Raw genomic sequence first — 22,764 nt, forward strand, 5'->3', positions numbered from 1 at the left:
TTTACGAGGATTGCTCACACTTCAGAAAAGGATTCAGTTCTGTAATTTGTAGAGGGAGACAGTTTTACAGTGATACCTGTATGGGGCAGAAAACAGTTACCATTGGGATAATTTTTCCTCCTTTCTCTTCAGCTGCAGCATCAAATGGTTCACTGCAGCGTGATAAAATGCGGCATTACTCTGGGCAAGCCTTTGAAGGCTTGCAGTGCTTTAATTTTTCTCTGCAGCTTGACAAACAAACCATTTCCCCAAGTGAGGCGGCTGATGAGATAATTATACATATGGAAATAACTGGGGATGGGTTCCCACAGGGTGATCCCCACAAGGCTCTTTTCCTGAATTTTACTGAAAGATTCCATTAGATTGTGAAATCCCAGGACAGAAAAGGAACATAGGAACCTGCTGAAGAAACATTCTAGCTTTCCGGGAATTGACGCATACATAATCTTCAAACACTGTCTTGTCTTTGATATGAAGTGGGAAGAGAAATGGCACCACGCATTGGAAGGAAGAATTATTTCTTTAGAGTTCCAGTTTATATCTGGATTAGTGGTTTTTATTATTTTTGCAAATAGATGCATGAAATGCAAGCACCAGCAGAGGCCAGAATTACATGATTAAGCTCTTCAGTAATATGCTAACCATATGAAACTTGTGAAATCATAAAAACATAAATAAAAAACAAACGTAATCATGTTCAATGTGGCTCTTATTGACTTGGTGTTAAGATCTCCAAGAAACTGGATGGTTTCTTAAACTTTTAGTATTTATCGTTGTTCAATTGATGTATAATCTCCTCTAAAGTTGCTAAACTAAGACGACCCACATGCCATTCAATGATGTTAATTCGGTGTGCCAAAAGATTTGTTAGAAACTGGAGGTCAGTAATCGTGATTGCCTTGAGTATTGAAAACTTTATTATAAGGGGAGCTGGATGCGACACCTATATTTAAGTTGCGTAACATTTTCTATTGTAAAACAATCTTCTGAGCTCTGAAAAGATCTAGCGCCAACATTGCTGTAGCAAGGGGAAGGCCCTCTGAGTCTGAAAACTGCCATTTCTTTGTCTCCTTAAATTCTGGTCAAGTTTTGCTGAGAGAGACACTCTTGAAAATTGCCATTCCCTTTTTCACTTCCATTCCTCATGAAAACGTTGGCAATCTGCTGAATACCTAAACATCAATCTTCTAGAGCAGCGGTTCTCAAACTGTGGCTCGGGACCCCTGTTTTAATGGGGTTGGCATGGCTGGCGTTAGACTTGCTGTGGTCTGGGGCTAAAGCTGAAGCCCGGGGGCTTCAAGGCCCAGGTGACAGGACTCAGGCTTTGGCTTCAGCCCGGGGTGGCAGGACTCAGGTTACAGGCCCCCGGCCCAGGTCTGAAGCCCTTGGGCTTTGGCTTTGGGCTCCCACTCAGAGTGGCGGGGCTTAGGCAGACTCAGGCTTCAGTCCCCCGTCCTGAGGTCATGTAGTAATTTTTGTTGTCAGAAGGGGGTCGCGGTGCAATGAAGTTTGAGAACCCCTGTACTAAAGAATTACTTTCCTGGGAGTGCCTGGGAGCACTTGGTCGAGCTTCCCCTGACCATCCCTCAGACCCAGGGCTGCCAGGTGTCACACACATCACAGATCTGTCACACCTGCCCACAGCTCAACCGAAATGTCATGTGTAGAATCCAAGAGGGAAAGGAGATACAGCAGCAGATGGCCTGGCTGGCAGGTCCCATACCCCAACCCCAGAGGTGCCAAGTCCTCAGAGACCTTAACCAGCCTGTTCTCAACCAGCCCCCTTGCTGGATCCCAAACAGTTGCCCTCCAGATGGATTCCAACTATCAGTCTCCAGACAGCAACAATCCACCTACTGCAGCACCTACCCAAGCCCAACTGCATCCAGTACTTCTGCATCAGTACCCAGGAACCCACTAGACAACAACTGGCACATCAGCGACCCCAGACACTAAAACACCCACTCATCTACTACAGCATCCATGGACAGCTATCTATCCCCCACCACCATCTGCCTGAGCCTCAGAGCTGCCAGGTTTTGTGCAGATCCATGTCTTGCCACTGCTTGGGGAAGGGTGTATTGACCATATGCTGCCATTTATGGTTATATGAAAATTATTTGCAATGTAAATTATTTGCTGAATTTATTTGCATAAAACTAGTTTTGCTTGAAATTTTCCATGTTCTGAAGATTAACTAGAACAGGGATCGGCAACCTTTGCCCACGGCCCGCCAGGGTAAGCACCCTGGCGGGCCGGGCCAGTTTGTTTACCTTTCAGCGTCCACAGGTTCAACCAATCATGGCTCCCACTGGCCGCGGTTCGCCATTCCAGGCCAATGGGGGCGGCGGGAAGCAGCGGCCAGCACATCCCTCAGCCCACGCCACTTCCCGCAGCCCCCATTGACCTGGGACGGCGAACCGTGGCCAGTGGGAGCCATGATTTGTTGAACCTGCGGACGTGGCAGGTAAACAAACCGGCCTGGCCTGCCAGGGCGCGCTGTGTGCCAAAGGTTGCTGATCCCTGAACTAGAACATCTCTTGAAGAAGAGTATTCTTCAAAAGGGATTTGACTTAATGATATTCTGCATTTTCAAATACGGCTTGTTCTCCCCTTTAAATGGCTTATCACTTCAGACTTTACACATAGGTATATGTTCATAGAATCGCAGAATCTCAGGGTTGGAAGGGCCCTCAGGAGGTCATCTAGTCCCAACCCCTGCTCAAAGCAGGACCAATCTTTAAGAATGTTCTTAAGAATTTGAACATTAGATAAGTTAACTGTTTTTGTGGTGGGTAATTTAAATCCCACTGAATTTAAATGGGAGTTATAGGCCCGATTGTCATCCTAATGATGTCAGTGGTAGTTTTTGTAATTAATTTTATGGGGAGCAGAATTGGACACTGTACATGAATGTGAGCATGTTGCCCTCTGGCTGCAGTTTAGAAAGAACATAAAGCTATGTGATGCTAGGAAAGATTTTTGTAGCTCAAGTTTTTTTGGAGGTGAAGGATTAGGGTTGCAGTCTCAGTTCTGCAGCTCTGTGTTTTATATAAAGAGGGAGTATAGCTGCTCCATAGCTAAGGCTGCAATACGTGTCATATTTTAAGGCTTTTTAAAAAAATCCCTCTTGTAACTCAAAAGGAATAAGACCCTCATGCCTTCAATTTCGAATAGAAAATACAGCACTTACCAATTGCAGAAGCTGAGTTTATGGGAGCTTCACGTAGTTAGTCAGGCTTTGTAGGATTTAACTTCATCAATTAATTTTGAAAGATGCATAGTTGTTGTTGTAAAGGCTGCAATAAAACAGTGAAAGGGTCTCATTAAACCAACGCTAGAGATGTCTGCTGATGGACATCTTTGCTGTAAGCCGCCATTTTAAGTTATGTCCATAAAGTTTCCAGTGCCAAGTATATTTGACCTTAAATTAAATTAAAGAGCAACCTATTTCTGAAGTTGAAGCTTTTTATGACTTCTTACTTCCTTTGTCCTGCATCAGTATTACAGGGGCCTGAAATGAACATACACTGTTGAATGTCAGGTTACACCTGCTAACATGTTTCAAAGGAACCTTGAAGCAGATTTTAGAATTTGTAAACATTCAAGCTCAATTTAGCAGGCAAGTAATATGACAGAAACTGTTTGCGTATTACATTTTTGAGTGGGGTTGTCATGTCGAATCAGCAATAGGCCCTGAACACATGCAGACCTTCATTCTATGATTTCAAAAGTAGAATTCATGGAATGCATATTTCAGTGCATCAGAGACACAGGCTCTACCATCAGCTGTCATTCTCTTCATGTATATAATGTCCACTTTTTATTTTGTTTCCTCTTACAGAACTATACTCAGTATATTCCACTATCCATCTATGACCTGCAGACTTGGATGGGCAGTCCCTCCATTTTCGTCTATGATTGCTCCAATGCTGGCCTTATTGTCAAGTCATTCAAGCAATTTGCACTACAGAGGGAGCAAGAGTTGGAGGTGAGACCAATTTGAATTGCCAAAATCTTCCTGTGGCTTCATTTCTCTCTCTGCTGGGCATTCGGGGTCTGATCCTGCTCCCCATTGACTTCAGTGGAGACAGGTTTGAGCCCATTATGAGACAATAAATATTTTTTAAAAATGAGTTAAAAAGCAAGTTAATTTGGAAAAAATCATGTCATTCCAGTGCAATCTTTCTGGCTCCGTATGCCATTCTGTTATAGTCAGAATCATTTTTATTGCAAGTACTAATTAAGTGATAACGCTAATAGAATCAGTTTGTGCCTTAATAATCTTTGCTGCTGAGATGAATGCGGAGGTGAAGCAGAGCCATTTATTTTAGATGCAGTAGACCAATACAGATTTGGATTCCAGTAGTGTTTCTTGCTGTTGTACCGAATGCATAAATGTTAAACTAAATGATTTAAAACTGATAGACAAAAGGACCTATTGTTGATCACTTTAACTTGACAGAATACAAAAGTGTAACCTTTTGTTTCTAATGAAAAGACACTTTTCATTACAGTTTTAATTAGAATTTATTGGAGTAAATATGGATTGTGAAGAGAAATATATGGAATAACTTTAAGGTGCTTTCCCTTTGTGCACTAGATGCTTAGTACAGCAGTGTGTCAGAAACTGGATGTTGTAGGCAAGCAGGTGCGTGATTGGGTGTTCTCCCTAAGCTTTAGCCCATTTGAAAAGCAGCCTGTTAAAGATTCGTTTCTTATACTTCCATAGCACTAAGTCAAATACTTTTAAAACTTCAATATGTTTAACAGGGAATACTGGTCAATCAGGCAACTGGCTGGTGTTACAAACATGATTCCATGACACTTATTGAGGGTGTGCTTGGTTTTAATTTTCTTAAATAGAATGAACCCCAGTGTTGAATTTTGCAGTGACTGTCTGGCAAGTAGAGACTTTCTCTTTCTCTCTTAAAGACACATGCCAGTCTAGTAACTGTTTAAGACAGTTAGGTCTTCTCATCATCCCATCTCTTTATAAGTAACGCTACCAGTCAGCGTGCCAGCGTTTGCAGGTTCCTCACCAAGGAAGGACATGACACTGAAAGGCCCAGATCTGTATTGGCAGAGATGTGTGTGGAGCATTTTTTCAGAACAAAAAATGGAAAAAGTTGCCATTATGTCCTGTGTTCCTCTCATCCTATAGCTTTTCTTATTCTGCTGCTTGTAAGCCTCACATCTCTCATGTTTGTCTTTCAGCCATCACTCACCCTGCCATATTTACTGCTGCTTTGTTTTTCCGTGTATAGATTCTGTCCTTCTGGGTGTTCTGTTTTTCTTTCTTCTTCTTCTTCTTCTCCCAGAGCACAGGCATAAACTAATTTAGAAAGATGCCTCACTCCAGCTCTTTTCTTTCCCCAGTTCTCCTTTGGTTTTCCTTACCTCCCCTTCCCCTGCATTTCTTTCCCGACTCTCGGTTCTCCTTTGCTGCCGTTGGGCCCTAGGGTGACCTGAAGCTATTCTGGGCATAGGGTAGTTACTGTTCTGGGTAAGTGAGATGGCTGGTGTGCACTGAGGGGACAGACAATGCCAAACTGCTGTTGGGTGTTGAGGGGGTTGCTGCTCCGACGGACCTTTCAACACTGCAGTACCATGGCAGCACAGGTGGGTGGCTGGGCAAGTGCATGGGACCATGTTCCTAGGAGCTCGGGTGAAACTGGGACAAAACTCCAGAATAATAGAGTGGGCTCAAAGACAACGGCTATCCTTCCAAACCAGGATATCCGGTTGTCATACGCAAGTTGTTGAAACAACCACAGTTGGAAAGTGTAGTCTCTGCTATCCAACAAAAATGAAAAAAGTTTGTCTGGCTTTCAGGATTTTTTTCCTTTTGCCACAAACTTGAAAATCCAAACAACAAAAGTGTCTTCAGATGACACCTCTTTAACTGACAACTTTCTCTCTGTACTGTAATTTGTTATTTAAACATTTTATTTCCCAGGTTACAAGTCCAACTTTTCTGTCCCCGGTATCTTAAGTACTCTAGGTGTGTGGTGAGCACTGCTGAGGGCTAGTTTACTAAGGGAACTGTTTTTTAATTTTATACAAAGTATTCAGAATAGAAGACTTTCATACATCCTATTTAGAAAAATATAATACCTGCAGTTTCTTACATATTAAATTTTAATTCTGTATGCAGAAGATAAAAGTAAGAATTAAAATAAAGATTATTTCAGGTGGCCAATTGGTGATGGTGTAATTTTATATTATGTTTTGTAATTAGCTTAGTTTTTATCTTGGTGTTATTTTTAATTAAGAGTTTGTTTTTCCACTAAGTTTAATGTTGTTGGCTATTGTTCAGATAGTCCACTGCATAAATAGCGGATATTAAAAACGCAAAATCTGTTCATAGTTAATATCTCAAAACATTTGTTAATTTCAGTACATATTGTGATTCCACTTTTGAATAAAAATTATTCAATACATTGAGGACTGAAAACGTGAGCTGCATTCATTTGTTGCCCGTTAAAACTATTTATATATTTGTGTCTTAAAAAAAATTGACCTACTAGATTATAGACTCATGAAATATTTGACATACTTTTTTTGTCTGTGATAGTAACAGAGATTAAGGGATGACCAGATGGTGTGTTGAGCTAGAAGATCAGAGGAAATGGTATACATAGTGCTTAAAAAAAAATGAAAAAAGTAGAAATTTGAAATAAATAAATGGACAGATCACACAGCCTTCTCTATGAAACATGAATGTAGTCATGAGCTCCTGGGAATACCCTCTATTTCAGGATATAGTCATTACTTTTACATTTCTTTTTTAGTGCAAATTCTTCTTGCTGAACATTGGTTATATTTGAGATTGTCTGAGGATTTCAGCTATTTATACTAAAATTTCATTTATTTACCAAAAACTTTTAATTGACCCAGAGCTTCCTACTTATTCACACTGTTAGACAGTGTAGACATGTGTTTATTATTGCTGCTCTTCTATTCACTCTCCCGTTTTCCTCTTATTGTTTGTCAAAAATTCATTGCCTCTTGTCCTAAATTAAATGCCGGTTGTGCAATGAGCTGTGTGTAGGTGGATCCTTGTGCAGTGCCCCAGTGAAGTCAGTTGGGCTCTGTATGGCTGCAGGGGTCTGCCTACACACAGCCCACTGTAAGATTGATTTTCAGAGATCATGCCATCTGGTGTGTTTGTGTAGGGCCCAGCATATTGTGGCTCCAGTACTGACTGACTGGGATCTTTGACCAATATTGTAATGTAAATATTACACACACACACACACACACACACACACACACACACACACACACACACACACACTTTGCAGAAGGAATGTTATTAATATTCCAAAGTCAAGCACACAAAAGTTAGGAAATGCGCTGGTGTAGTACATCCTTTTATGATACAGGTATTTGGAATCTGGTATCTGCCACTGGAAGGACTGCCAGAAGGATGTCCCTATCATAACTGTTACTGCAGGAGGTGTAAAGGTAATGGTGGAGTTGTTCAGGAGGTAGCTGTAAGATGTTACAAATTAAAACTAACACATCATTTGAGGATATAGGGATTCTTGAAGGAGTTACAATTAATCATAACAAATTTTCTGTACATATATTATGTGCCTTCAGTTCCCACTTCATAGGGTAAAACAGTAATACATAATAAGTTAATACATTTCATCTATTTAAATAAAAGGTAACATTAATGCTTTTCCAACCTCTGCTTTCTTATATTGGAAGATGTAGGGTAGTGCAGAAGAAAGGAGGTTATTATGCAATGCACCTTAGCTAAAGCTAGGTATTGGGTATTCTGAGATGTTTTAGGAATGATTTTTTAGTTACTTGCCTGGGACTATAAGAATTCTGTATCTGTTTTTTTATGTTTACTCGTTAAATATTTGTCTTCAATTAACTTGACTTGATCCATAGACATTCTCCTTGTAAGCCTATGGAAGTGTATATTCGAGGAGATTGTGTTTGCATCCATTTAGATCTGTCTTGTTGATTTTTTTTTTTTATGCTATTTAAAAACCATGTGTTGGCACTGTTACTGGCTCTTGCTATGAAGCAGTGCTTCACTCCAGTGTCTCAAATCCTGCATTAACTCTTACAAGCCAGCATCCCATTAGGAGAGTTGTGTTTGAGTTTTAAGCCTCTTTTCAAAACCAACAGCCTATCTTGACATAATTCTTTCTGTCTGACTCAGACTAAAGCAATGCTGTGTGCTCCCTCTGGCGGCTCCCTGATGTGTTACATAAGAGTCCATTTTCAGGATTCTGCTGATAAGACTGAAAATGTTGGTGCACCAATGGACAAGTGCAGTGGCACCAAGGTTTCAAACTTAATTTAAACTAAACATAAACCCTCTTCATAGCAGCTCAATATGCTACCTTTGAACTGTCTGTTTACCTTAAACTTACGTTTGTAGCAGTTTACCTCTGATTCAAGTTAACTGACACTGGAAGAGATTTTGCAGGGGGCAGCTTTTTCCGAAATGTGAATCTGAAAATCTGTGTTGCCAGTAACCATTTGGGTTGGAGAATGTGGGAGATCCCGCAGACAGAGGCCTTTAATAATTGATGATTTGTTCCTGCAATATGTGCAGCATTATGAGATTGCTTCATTAGTTCCATTTTGTTGTGCTTATGAGATGATGTAGATGTGTGTGCAGGGCCGGCTCCAGGCACCAGCTTGCCAAGCAGGTGCTTGGGGCGGCCACTCCGGAGAGGGGCAGCACGTCCAGGTATTCGGTGGCAATTCGGCGCACGGTCCCTCACTCCCGCTCAGAGTGAAGGACCTCCCGCCGAATTGTCGCCGCAGATCGCGATCGCGGCTTTTTTTTTTTTTTTTTTTGCGCCGCTTGGGGTGGCAAAAACCCTGGAGCCGGCTCTGTGTGTGTGTGTGTTAGGGATTTGTGTATGTATTCTGGGTACTTAATTCATAACCAGAGACGAGAGTGAAAACTTAACTTACCCAGCTCTTTCCTCTTGCAGTTGCAATGTTTTACTTCTGGTGGTAATGCTCTCTACAGTTACATGGCACCAAAGGGCTTAGCGTAAGTCCATAATTGGCCTGTTTCCTTGTGAGTATGAACAGCGTGAAAATACAAAGTACTCACTAAAGGAAGTACATTAGATAGAAATGGTAAGTGTGGGATAGATTGGGAGTGGCAGAAGAGAACATAATCAGGAAAGAAGATGGGGACTAGATTAAAGCAGTCCAACTTTAGCCACACTCCATTTTTTCCTCCATCCTTCCATCCACTGTTCTCATCTATTTCCCTTCGGAAGAGAAAATAGGGGGGCTAAGTGCCTGTAGATGTCTGACTGGGCCATTAAACCATTTACTAGGGCATTTTAGGCCAGGAAATAGAGCACATTTAATCTGAAAGCATAAAAAATTTAGTTAATGGTGGCTGTGGACAGTATGAATCATCCTAAGAGGTAATAGTCTGAATTCATATTGTGTCAACTACCTTAATATGTTTATTGTGTTGCTTGCAACAGTTAAGCAAACTCTAGATGAGTTTGCTACAGGAACTAAACAGGCAAAACAAATGATAGTCTCATTACATTCCCAAGAGAACGCTATTTTTTTTGCCTTGCAAGGTAGGTGTTTTACATAGAATGTGACTGTAGTTTGCATATGCATTAAATAGACAATTCTGGCAGATGATTTCTTCATTTCTGATTTACTGATTAGAGAGTCACAGCACTGGCTGTGGAAAGAGAACCTTAATTTGGGTGGGTAATAAGGCTAAATGTAAAAGCGTACATCTAAAAACAAAAAATGTAGGCCATACACGATGGGACACTCTCTATTCTGATAGCAGTAACACTGAAAAAGATGTGGGTGTCATGGTGGATAATCAGCTGAATATGAGCTCCCAATGTGACACTCTGGCCAAAAGGGCTAATGCAGTCCTGGGATGAATAAACAGTGGAATCTCGAGGAGGAGCAAAGATATTATTTTACCTCTGTATTTGGCACTGGTGCTACTGCTGTTGGAATTCTGTGTCCAGTTCTGGTGCCCACAGTTCAAGAAGGATGCAGATACATTGCAGAGGGTTCAGAGGAGAGCCACAAGAATGATTAAAGCAGGGGTCGGCAACCTTTCAGAAGTGCTGTGCCGAGTCTTCATTTCTTCACTCTGATTTAAGGTTTCATGTGCCAGTAATACATTTTAACGTTTTTAAATGGTCTCTTTCTATAAGTTTATACTATATAACTAAACTATTGTTGTATATAAAGTAAATAAGGTTTTTAAAATGTTTAAGAAGCTTAATTTAAAATTAAATTAAAATGTAGAGCCCCCCAGACCGGTGACCAGGATACGTGCCATTGTTTGCCTACCCTATAGAGGGATAGCTCAGTGGTTTAAGTATTGGCCTGTTAAACCCAGGGTTGTGAGTTCAATCCTTGAGGGGGCCACTTAGGGATCTGAGGCAAAATCAGTACTTGGTCCTGCTAGTGAAGGCAGGGGACTGGACTCAATGACCTTTCAAGGTCCCTTCCAGTTCTAGGAGATAGGATATCTCCATTTATATATTATATATATATATATACACACACCCCTGGATTAAAGGATTAGAAGACATGCCTTACAGTGATAGACTCGATAGTCAAACAGACTATTTAGCTTAACAAAGAGATGGATCAGGGGTGACTTGATCACAGTTTATAAGTACCAAACTAGGGAAGAGAGATTTGACAATGGGCTTTTCAGTAGGGTAGAGAAAGGTATAACATCCAACGGCTGGACGCTGAAGCTAGACAAATTCAGTCTGGAAATACAGGCATACATATATAACAGTGAGGGTAATTGACCATTGGAACAGTGGTGATGAAGGAGTCTCCATCAATGACAATTTTAAAATCAAGACCGTATGTTTTACTAAAAGATCTGTTCTAGGATTTATTTTGGGAAAAGTCTGCTAGATGATCACAGAGATCCCCTCTGATCTTAGCAGCAAGGAAAGCTGGCCTAGTGGTCATCGGACTTTACATGAGGTCACCAGAAACTTACAAATGAAGTCCAACGTACTTGCAGATATACATGTAAATGCATCATATTTTCATTGCATTGTTATTTGAATATGGAAGTGATTCCCTCTTCTAAGGTTTAAAACTTGCCTTGTCTCTTCAGTGACGGAGCACAAAAATAAGATATGGTTTGTGGCGGGTGGGGTGAGAAGTGTCTTGAGATGTCTGCATAATAGATGCTGTCCTAGCGTTACTTGTCTTGTCTTGTTTGATGTGTCCCCAGAATAACAGTAAATTATAAAAAAGCATAAAAACCAGTTGCTGGAAATGATTTTTGCATAGAAATTCAGCAGCAGCGTAGACAACTGAACTAAGAAAGGGATGTTCTGGAGAGACAGTATTGTCAGGGTGTAGGGAATCACTGATTTACATAAGTGAAGAGCCATGTAGAGAAACAGAATGAAGAAGTGGTATTCTGGAAAGAAGAAATGCGAAATATATTTTCTTAAATCTCAGTGGAAACACTGCAATTAAGAAAAATTGTTCGTCCTCAACAGAAATGCTGTTCCTGGCGGAGATGAGGGTGAAAGGCTGTAACTTCAGTTCAGAATGTTCTGAACATGCTAAAGCTAGCTCAGCTGTACCTGTGATTTGTAGGGAGGGGGAAAGAGATGAGGACTCGATTAGGTCTTTCCAATATAGCTTCCTCTCTTAATTAACTAAAAGGCTAGAGTTCATTTCAAGAGTCCCTTTCTTTCTTACAGTATCTTAAATGGGTTCCAAAGCACTGAATGAGTAGTGCAGCGACCGTGCAAGCAAGAGGCACAGCCATTCTGTGCTCATTGCTGGCTTGCCCACCATCCAGGACATTAAAGACTCTTATTTAGAAAATGAGGGCTGCTACGACACTAGGGTACTTGACGGTCTTCCAAAAGTGTCTTGGGATTGTTTAATTTCCACATGGATGGGCAATTAGGACCCTGGTTTAATACCTCATCCGAAGGACGATACAAATAACTCTCATAAGCAAAACGAGTTTTAATCGTATCCAAATAAATACAGAAATTACATAGTGTCTTGTAGATAAAAAAACGTCCATTTCATTATAAATAGCGTTGAAGCCCTGGCATGTTATGCGGCTTGACAAATTCATGTCCTTGGTTTAAATGCCAATTTTAATGATTGATACTGTGCCTTTCTCTACTCCCTTTTTGTCACAATCTGTCCTGCAGAAAGCTACATTCCCTGTGCTCCCTAGGCATCTTTCAGATATGGAAGCCAACTTGATCTTTAGAAATTAGATCTGCTGCTGATGGTTTCCTGGGATAATGTCATACCTGGCATCAGTGGACACAGTAGTGTTAGTAGCCAGTGAGACGTGCGCAGTTGTAGTGTGTGTAATGGGCTATTTTGGAAGGAATTGATCTGATGCCAGTATAGGAACATGGCAGGTGAAATGGTGCCTACAAGGCAGGGACTAACCTGTTCAGAAAATACCCAGCGTGTGTATTTCCTTCGGCCCTGATCTCTCCCTGTGGTTTGTTCTGAGAGTAAAGCACCCAGCAATCGGTCTTAATTATCTAATTAACTAGCTGAGTGTATGTAAATATACCACAATTCTGGAGAACTAAGCAAGGTGCTTAAGTGCACCGTACTAACTGTGGCAAAGTAATTGGCTGGTTAATTTTGATGAATTTTCCTTAAAATTGTGACAATTGCAACACCTAATTATGGGTCAAAGGAGAAATAGAAAGGTGCTGGTGGTAGGGGGGATTATAAGGCCTTCTTTGAGCTGTGCTGAAATGCGGGCTGAAACGTCACTTCTCGATGTGTTTTTCTACAGACGATATCTTTTTTTCTATTTTCAGCTTCTTTTATTGTTTGAATTTCACAGCATTTTACCTTAAAGCATTTTACCCTGTTTTGTTCTCTATTTGTGTAGGAATTACATTCTGCTGTGGGTGTGCATGTTCCTTTTGCCTCAAATAGGGTACATGACTAACTACTTCTAATCAGAGCTGAGGAACTTCTATTTTGTTTTTTTTTTATTTCTCCATCATGAACTTAAATCTCCAAAAATTAGCTTAATGCCCGAGCAGCAGGATGATTTCTGGCAATGGCATGAAGTATCATGGGGAATTTTCCTAATCCACCATCTGCTGGAAGCAATTACTTCTTTTTTGTAGCTGCATTAATGTCTTCTGCAGGGATGAGGATTCTGACAATTGTAGAAATTCTGTGAAACCAGAAGGTCTGGTCAGCATTTGAAATAACTAAAAACTGCAACCTCCAGCCTCCATGTTAAGGCAAAGGCCTTCCGTTAATTTAACTTAAACATGCCTATTAATTAATAAAGAACTGTTTCCCTTGCATTTGCCTGCCTCTGATTTATGTGCATAAAAGTTTTGAATAAGAGAGGTTTAAAATAGACTTATTGTCTCCCTTTGTGTTAATTACAAGTAGTGAGGCTTACAAATCTGTTCCTTTTTCCTTCTGGCAAGTGCACCATTCACAAGTGGCAAAACTGAATACAGGTTAACTTGTGCAGCTATAATTTGTATCCAAAACAACTGATTTGCCATTTCACAGAAGTATCTAGGGATTTCAGTTTAGCTGATAGCCAAAATCTCTATAAGGTAGCATTATTATTGACTTGATATTACCATGGATTTTCCATTGTTCTTTGTACCTGTTATCAGCAGAGTCCTGTGGCACCTTATAGACTAACAGACATATAGGAGCATGAGCTTTCGTGGGTGAATGCCCACTTCATCTACATGCATCCGAAGAAGTGGGTATTCACCCATGAAAGCTCATGCTCCAATACGTCTGTTAGTCTATAAGGTGCCACAGGACTCTTCGCTGCTTTTACAGATCTAGACTAACACGGCTACCCCTTTGATACTTGTACCTATTATGTCATCCCGATTCTCAGTAAAGACAGTTGTTTTTTGTTGACTGAAGCTTGTGATCGGAACATGCATATTTTGCCGGGAGATTGTCTGTTCTCACCAGCTTAGTATGTGTACTGGGGAGGTGGAGTATGAGGGAAGATGGTGACAGCTCAGAAATTAAAGAAATGTGTGAGCCATTATTCTCAGGGTGTTAGGGGTAAATTCCTTGTACTATAACAAAGCACCAGCATCTTTCTAAGCAGGTCTAGGATCAGTTATTTGCAGGCCATAATTAAGGTTAATATTTTGTCATGGTTATTTTTAGTAAAAGTCAGGGACAGGTCGTGGGCAATAAACAAAAATTCATGGGAGCCCTGACCTGTCTGTGACTCTAAAAGTAGCTGGGGGGGAAGAAGGGGGGAGTAATGACAGCTGGAGCCCCATGAGGGGGGACTGAAAGCCCAAGCCCCACCACCACGGGCGGCTGGGGGTGGGGGAGCCGCAGCCACGGGGCGGGGGGGACTGGGAGGGGGCACAGTCCCGCAGTAAAGTGATGGAATCCTCCATGACTAAATCGTATCCTTGGCCATAAAGACAAGTTTGCAGAGTGTGTCTGTGTTTTTAAGATAGGCTCCTACTAGTCAGCTGAAGCCCATCTTTTTCTTCATGGTTGGTTCGCAGTAGGAATGATTGTACTGAGGGACTGGATAGCCCAGGGAATTCCAAAGCTTTCACCTCTAGGACATTGCCTTAAATCTGACCAGGATGTCAGTTACCAAAAGTTGATACTCTGTATTGGCTTGATTGTTGTTTGTGGTCCAGATTTTAATGGCCAAGAGTTCATGTTCTACTTCTCATGATTAGATCCCCTTATTGGGCACCTCTGTGGAGAACACAAGGATTAAACAGACCAAAGAGGATGAGCTACTCTCCAGATCAGAATTGAGGGGCATTGATGCGGAGTGACATGAGACAAGCTTGCCCTGCTGTTACCCATGCCATGCATACTCCATGGCCAGAGGATTTCAGTATTCACCACATTTCAGCCAGTATAAAATTCACTTAAACATGTTCCCCTAAAGGGCCCATGTACTGAGGATGCCCAGTGTGTACATCCTTCCTTAATGCATTAATTTTCATCGCTAAAGCTGTTTGGATGCTCTGTATTTACAAATCTATAAATGGCAAACCTCCTCCATCCTCTCCACTACCCCCAAATCCCTTCCTGTAGTTATTTAAAATATCTGTTTTTAAAAATTAGTTATAACATGAGATATAAAGTTTAGGTTATTAGATAAGTGCAGTAAATATGATCAGAGGTCCTGGGATTGGTTTGAGGATAGGTTCAGCTCCATCTAGGATGTAGGGCAGGGGTCCCCGACACGGTGCCCGCGGGCGCCATGGCACCCGCCGGGGCGTCTAAGTGCGCCCTTGTACTGCCCGGCGGACGAGCATCCGCAAAATGCCGCCTACAAGCAGTGTCATCCAGAGGCATCGCCGCTGCGGCATTTTGGCAGCAATGCCTCTGGATGCTGCTGCTTGTCGGCGGCATTTCGGCTGATGCTCGTCCGTCACCATGGTCTTCCGTGGCTCGTCGTCTGGCGCCTGCCAGATGAAAAAGGTTGGGGACCACTGATGTAGGGAGATGACATCCATCTTAGCTGAGGGCAGCCTATCTGGAGTGAGAACAATGGGAGGTGGCAGCCATTTGGGATAAAGGCAAGAAACCTGTATGAATGATGCAGCAGCTCCTGAGATTGAATTAAAAAAAAAAAAAAAAGAAACAAAAAATCTGAAACCCCTCCACAACTTTCCTAATGCATCTTTTCTATACTTCTCTGCAGCAGAGGTGGAAAGTTGTACTGAACTGTGTAGTGGGTGTGTAACATGGATGTACCTTCACAAAGGGCTCTGCTGAGACCACCAAACTGATTTACACTTGTTGATTTAAACAAGATTAGAAACTTTGGTATATAAATATTGCAAAGGGCTAGTGTATTGCCTAACTCAGTGTGAAAAAAGGGAAATCCTTCAAAAGCCATTTATCTTTGGTCATTAGGATAGCAAATTTTCACTTTGTTTGTAGTTCAAGTTGTTTATCGGTAAGGCTCAGATTTTGTCTCAGATATTTTTAGTAAAAATCAGAGACAGGTCATGAACAATAAACAAAAATTCACAGAAGCCTGTGACCTGTCTGTGATTTTTACTACAAATATCCCCCCACTGCCTGCAGGGGATGGAAGCTGTGGAGTCCCCCTGTTGCCTGGAGGTTAGGAGCTGCTTGGTGGCTCACTGTCTGCTGACAGCTCCAGGCCCAGGGCAGAAAATGTCATGGAGGTCTCTGGAAGTCACAGATTCTGTGACCTCCGTGACATAATTGTAGCCTCATTGATAGGGCAATTTTCCAGTCCTGTTCACTCAAGAAGCCTCACACACATTTGGGTCCAGAATTTTGGATGCTTGAAAGGGTGTTGTAGACACACACAAGCTAGTGTTTGTGTCTCTACCTTTTTAAAAAACGACACTGGAAGGCATACCTACGCTTTCCATATAATCAGTTCTCTGAAAAATCTCCCATAGTGCACACCCTTAATTGCTAGTGCCATTGTAATTCTAAAAACACACCTGGAATTACTGGTGCACAGTATTTTCCATTTTACAAGATGATGTCTGGACAGACAAATTGAAGGTAAAATGATACAGCTAGATTGTCTATACTTGAAACACTGCAGCCCTGCCACTGCAGCGCTTCAGTACAGACCAGGAGTCGGCAACCTTCGGCACGCAGCCCATCCGTGTAGACCAGACCTTATAAACACCCTCATGCCAGGCTTTGTCGTACTTTTACCAAAACCCTGCACATGCTCATATGGCATCCTACATTTCTTTAAAATTTCTTTACCCTTCATTTCTTTAAAAATTGATTCCCACAAAGGACCTGAAGTGAAGGAATTGAATAGTACGTATGCAAACCCTATTCCCTGGCTGTTGCTGCAGGAATGCTGTTAGCTTAATGTATTCCGCCAGTGCACGGCTAGTGTGAAGGCAGCACTGACACATCTGCTAACTCTACCAATCTCTCTTTGTGACTCAGATTTGATGGCGGATTGTTCCCAAACCAATCATAAGTTTTAGCAAGGTTGTCACTGTAGACCTAGGAACTAATTTCTTGTTTAGAGCAGTCTGGTATTGCTGACGTTGCTTTAGCTCATCTGGTTGATGCAGAAAAGACTTGCTGTAATACAATTGTTCTGGTGACTGATGTTCACTGCTCTGGACAGAAGTTGCAATTCCTGGGTATTTCTGGTCAATCCTGGGGAGGGACAGCTGCCTGTCCTCCTCCTGTTTGTCCCCTGCCCTTATTCTAATATTGACTTGCAAGCTGCACCAGCTGGTACCTTTGCTGACCTGACACCACACACTCCCCTGTCTCTCATTCACCCCATAAGAGAGCAGACGTTTCCTCTCTTAATTTAGGTGATTGTCTTTTGCATTTCTCCTTTCCTTCGGCAATACTCTCCTCCTCCCTTCAGCGTGGCCTCGATTCAGAAGTAAGAGTGCTCATGGAAGCAGTGTGGGGAGGACTGGGGACTGTAGCAGTAAATACTCAGCCCTCATGACTCTGAGCTCCATCTAAAGCAGTCAGTCGCCTTTCCGCCGTTCAGGTCTAAGCTATTTCCCCAATTTGTAGTTACTGAGAGTGGGCTGCAAAAAAAGATATTATTTGTTAAACTTTTTTCTCAGGTAGCACAATAGTTCACAAGACTTATTTCTACAATGCTTGATTCAAAGGTGGCAGGATCTTGTGGAGTAAGAATCCTGTGAGGTGGTGATCGGCAGTTTAATTTCTGTGTCCCAAGTTGCTGGTTGCATTACTAAATATTGCAATACTACAAATGACACAGACTGCAAATGTACACTTGAACTGTTCACTCCTGACATAGCTCGAGCAGTGCCATTACTACTTTAATCATTGCTGAATATGGTGATGCATTCAGCCTCGGTCATTCTTAGCAGGTTGTTTTCAGATTTATTTTTCTGGATGGTTAAATCTTCTGACTGATGCCTTTTTCTTTTGATCTATCATCAAGGTTGCTGCAATTAACCCTAATCATCCACTTGCTCAGATGCCTTTGCCCCCATCAATGAAGAACTGCATTCAGCTGGCAGCATGTGAAGCCAATGAATTGCTACCTATGATCCCTGACCTGCCGGCTGACCTTTTCACATCATGCCTTACTACACCAATCAAAATTGCTCTGAGGTGGTAAGTGTCTCACCTGTTATGTGGGGGAAAAGCATGGTCTGCAAAGCTTGTCTGTTGAATTGATAGACTTGTTGATCTAGATATTTTATCCACACTAAAGTTCCTCTGCAGTACTGAATTACAGGGCTTTGAAGAGCACACCTGGGACAGCATCTTATTAGTCAAAGCCAAGAAGGTGAAAATATTTGTATCTTGTTTATTACATTTTAGATTCCAGCTCGATACTTGGGTTTGCTCAGATTAAGGGATTTACTCTAGTGGAAATTAAAGGTATCTGCTTTTTCACAGGGCAGAAATACCATACAGCACAACGCAACTTTATTTTGTAAGTTATCTTTCATGCAAACTATATCCCAAATGTTGTAGGGTTGCGATAAATAGTACAGTAGTGTTAATAGCACAGCGAAAGAAATTAAGAGTTAAAACCAAGAAAGATGTATTGAAATGACATAGAAAGTTGAAGAGGCAGAGTGATACAAAAGCTTGGTCCAGAGAGTAGCAACTGTACAAGAGCAAAGTTCTTGCACAACATTAGAGAGATGGTGTGGTGGAACAAAGAAGATATCTGCACTGGACAAGTGCATCGTGCGGGGAACTTCTGTGAGAGCTACCATGCTCACTGCCCTGTGAGTGCTGAATGCTCGGGTGAATTAATCCACATGAACTGGGTATCCACCAAAGAACAGAAGGAGACCACGAAAGCTCATTTCCTTGAGTCTCCGTTAAGATTCCAATTGCAGCCCCAGAATGAAAAGTCCAATGCCCTTTGATTAATTGAATTGAAATAAACATATAGTTAGGAGGTCTGGTCGTTAGTATGTTCTACTTTGATCTTTAGTTTTGATATTAGTCCTTAACCGACTAAGGGAATTAGGCCTCTAGCTGTTCTATATCATCCAGATCAATGCACTTTGTCTAGAAAATAGTTGATAGTGCCCTTGTCCCATGTGGCCCTGATTTGATCTATGTGGTGCCCTGGCATTTTCTTCCCACTTACATTGTTGTGGAGTCGCAATTTATTTTTTGTTACGGAAGAGCCTGCTGCTTACTTTGAATGGCTGACATTCTCAGGCTTATTTGCGAGGGTGGTAGGAAACCTGTTCACTAGAGATGCCGCTGTAATGACTTAGCCCAGCCAACAGGAAGTGTGTGATGGATTTGGAGCTACTGTGTAACAAGTAAAGAATTTTCTTTGTCTGGTTTTACTGTTGTAAGGGGGGGTACTGTATTACTATTAATTCAGATTTAGCTTCAGACTGCCACTCATTTTTACCCACTTGAGGAGCAATACTAGACCCATCCACTTTGAAGTCCCGTCTCCAAACCCTGTTGAGCTCAACAGGGTATCAAGGGGTAGGATCACAGCTGGTCAATACAGGAGCACCCTAAGCCCGAGAAGCAAGACTAAGAGCTTCTGGGGAAGACAAACGTAACATTCTTAACGAAGGGTGAGGGCGTTGTTGGGAGCTGCAGATGAGAAGTAGGTCTCATAGACAAAGACCCCAGAGGCCAGGGGTCTGGAGCAAAGATGGACCTTCCTAGTGTGTCTGCCAAGAGATGGCAAGCCTCTAGGTAAGATACATGTGCATATAGGCCTTTTATTTTAAAATCCTTTGTCTTATGCTCTGCTGTGTTCCTTTTTGGTAAAATTAAACTTTACTTGGTTTTAAGAAAGCCAAAGGTCTCTGTATTAACCACTGGCCACCGGTTCTGAAGGGAAGACTTTAGGGTGCCAAGTCCAGTTGGGTGTGTTGAGTTGAGACACAGGATACTATAGCTTGGGTTCCAATCTAAGTGGGTGAACCACAGGTTTTCACCCCAGGACATGGGAAGGCAAGAAGCTGATCTCCCGAGGGTGTGACTTAGTGAGACTAGAAGAGGGGGCAGAAGTGCCCCTAGCCCGGTGATTAACAAGGTGCTTGCAGATTGGATGACTGGGCTGTCTAGAAGCCTCATTACTTTACCTGCCCAGCTCCTGAAGTCCTGTGGATACTGCGATCCTGGACCTGGTCTCCCACTGTCAAATTCAAAGGGTGCCTGTATATATTTTTCTCCCTAAAGGTGAAAAAAAATGTTACGTTGTGAAAAGTAAATCTCTCTCTGTATATAAGGAAACCCAGAGAGAAGCTACAGATTGTGAACAGAAAAATACAGTTCCAAAGAAATATTTTAAAATGGTATTGCTATTAACAGATAATTGCTGTCCTGAACAATAGGACACCCGGCATGGGGCTAAGGAGGTTTGGATTATACCACTTTGAAGTGAGGCATAGAATTTTGACTGTAAAAAGTCATATTCATTGGTGCTAAACCCTGTACCCTCAGAAATACATTGATTCCTGTATTATAGTTGAATGGTATTGGCATGCGCTGTATAAAACATACAAAAACCTACATTAAAAGAACGTTAACATTGCAAAGTCAAGAACCTAGAAGTTAGGAGCAGAGGGTCCTGTGGCACCTTTAAGACTAACAGAAGTATTGGGAGCAGAAGCTTTCGTGGGTAAGAACCTCACTTCTTCAGATGCAAGTAATGATTTCCATTACTTGCATCTGAAGAAGTGAGGTTCTTACCCATGAAAGCTTCTGCTCCCAATACTTCTGTTAGTCTTAAAGGTGCCACAGGACCCTCTGTTGCTTTTTACAGATTCAGACTAACACGGCTACCCCTCTGATACTAGAAGTTAGGAAACACCCTACTTCATTGCATGTGGATTCAGAGGAGGATATGCTCCATATTCCGCAGAGAAGTTTGCTGTTAAAGGATTTGTGATTCTGCAGGTCAATAAATTTGGAAATCATGTATTTGGAAGAGACATTAAAGCAATGTCTTAAAGCTTTAACGTGTATAGAGGATACGGGAAGGGTACATAAAAGATGATGGTCTTTTGTGTGGAGCCTTTCGTTCTGAGCCTTTAGAAAACCATTCAGCCAGTTCCAGCACATATACTTACATAGGCAAGAACAGAGACTATTTGCAGTTTTAGCCACCTGGGAGCTTTTAGTACACTTGAGTTATTAATGTAATTCAGCAAAATAAATTTGGGGTAAAAAATTTACAGTTTTTCCTTTTTTATTGGTTAGTGTGGGAAGAAAAATTGCTGCTTGCTGTACCTTAATGTCTTTATGCACCAGGGCACCAAATGATTTTCATGACTTATCAAGAAATATAACCTACAAATCAACTGCAATGTGGTTTTTCCCCTGCTTGTAGCTCTCCTATAGTACTTCTGAGCGTTCAGCATGACTTCCTATGTAACTTGTGTGTGTGTGAAAGCTACAGAGTGAGGTGCAAGTTACCTGAATAGGGGTGTGCGCAGGATAAAACATACCTGAGGGCAAACTTGGATCATCTCCTCTAGTGGAACCCAATAAGGTTGCAAAAATTCATCACATTTTCAGTTGCAAGTTCTTTGGGGCCCAGTCTGATGCACACTGTGCCAATATAGCAGGAGATGACTGCCCTCCAGAGGCTCAACCATCCCTCCTTTCCCTGAACTGGCTGGACTTCGGGAGCATTTTGAAAGCAGCATGCTCAGATTCATTTGAAAGCACCATGTTTTGTTATCAAGAAGTTTCCCCTACCTAATAATATATCGTCTTATGGTTGTTTCTGTGGCATCTGCCATCCCAAAATGCACTACATACTATATATATATATATATATATATATATATATATATATATATATATATATATATATATATATATAGGAACCACTTCACCCACCACTGAAATATTTTTATGATCATTAACAATTCAAACAACAAATACCCAATAGTTTAGGACAGAAAGTAAACACTATATAGGATGGAAACTGCGAGCATTATTTAACAGACCGTGTAACTTCCCAAATTTGGCAGGGCACAAGAGCAAACAGCTATAAAAGTGAACATGTCACAGGGTTTTTTAATGACGACAAGTGGTAATGGCCTTGCTTTTATATTCTCTGAAAGATGGTACTTCTGGCATCATGGTGTCACCCCCAGCATGTTAGAAAACATGTTATAATAGCATGAGTTAGACAGTGCATCAGTCTTTTCCTTGGAATGCTGTCTCTTTGTGCCACAACTGTAATAATTTGTATATGATTTAAATTTGTTTTGACAACATCTGATGTATGAGAGGTTAGCAAATAATACAGGGATGAGTATGAAAGCCTGAGTCAATAGCAAACAAACCATAACAATATTTAAATTTAGTTTCCATATTCAGTGTTTCAAACAGCATGTCATTGGGGGCATATTTCTGTAGTTCAGAGAATACTTTGGGGACTGCAGCTGCAAGTGCATTTCATGGTATGCAAAACACATTCTTGAAGGCTCAATTTCTCCAAGCTGTATGGAGATTTCTGAATAGTTAACTTGTTTTGAATATGGGTGCAGTGGGAGGGAACAGAGGGTAGGTGAATGGAAAAGATAAGGCCTCGATCCATTAAGATGACTAAGTATGGTCTTTTAGTCTGCACAGGCTGATTTTTAAATGAAAGATCTTTTCACAAATGTATTTTTGCTCTGATTGATTGAACAGAGACCTAAATCAGATTTCTGATGTATTTCCTCTGTTTGCTTAGCTTCCTCTTGTTATACTATGATTTTACTCTGTCTGTGCCCACTGCAAAGTAGTGGGATTTCTAGCAAT

The 22,764-nt window shown here is 41.4% G+C and overlaps 1 protein-coding gene across 2 annotated transcripts in view; it reads left to right on the plus strand.

Moving 5' to 3' along the window:
• Positions 1-22,764, plus strand: part of RPTOR (regulatory associated protein of MTOR complex 1) — a 293,281-nt gene that overhangs the window by 112,255 nt on the left and 158,262 nt on the right. For both annotated transcript variants that reach the window (XM_054047579.1, XM_054047580.1), the window contains exons 5-6: positions 3,845-3,991; positions 17,948-18,123. In XM_054047579.1, the coding sequence (XP_053903554.1) occupies positions 3,845-3,991; positions 17,948-18,123 (323 nt within the window). The remainder of the gene's footprint in view (positions 1-3,844; positions 3,992-17,947; positions 18,124-22,764) is intronic.

The sequence above is a fragment of the Malaclemys terrapin genome, chromosome 13 (assembly GCF_027887155.1).
Source record: "Malaclemys terrapin pileata isolate rMalTer1 chromosome 13, rMalTer1.hap1, whole genome shotgun sequence".
Lineage (NCBI taxonomy): Eukaryota > Metazoa > Chordata > Testudines > Emydidae > Malaclemys > Malaclemys terrapin.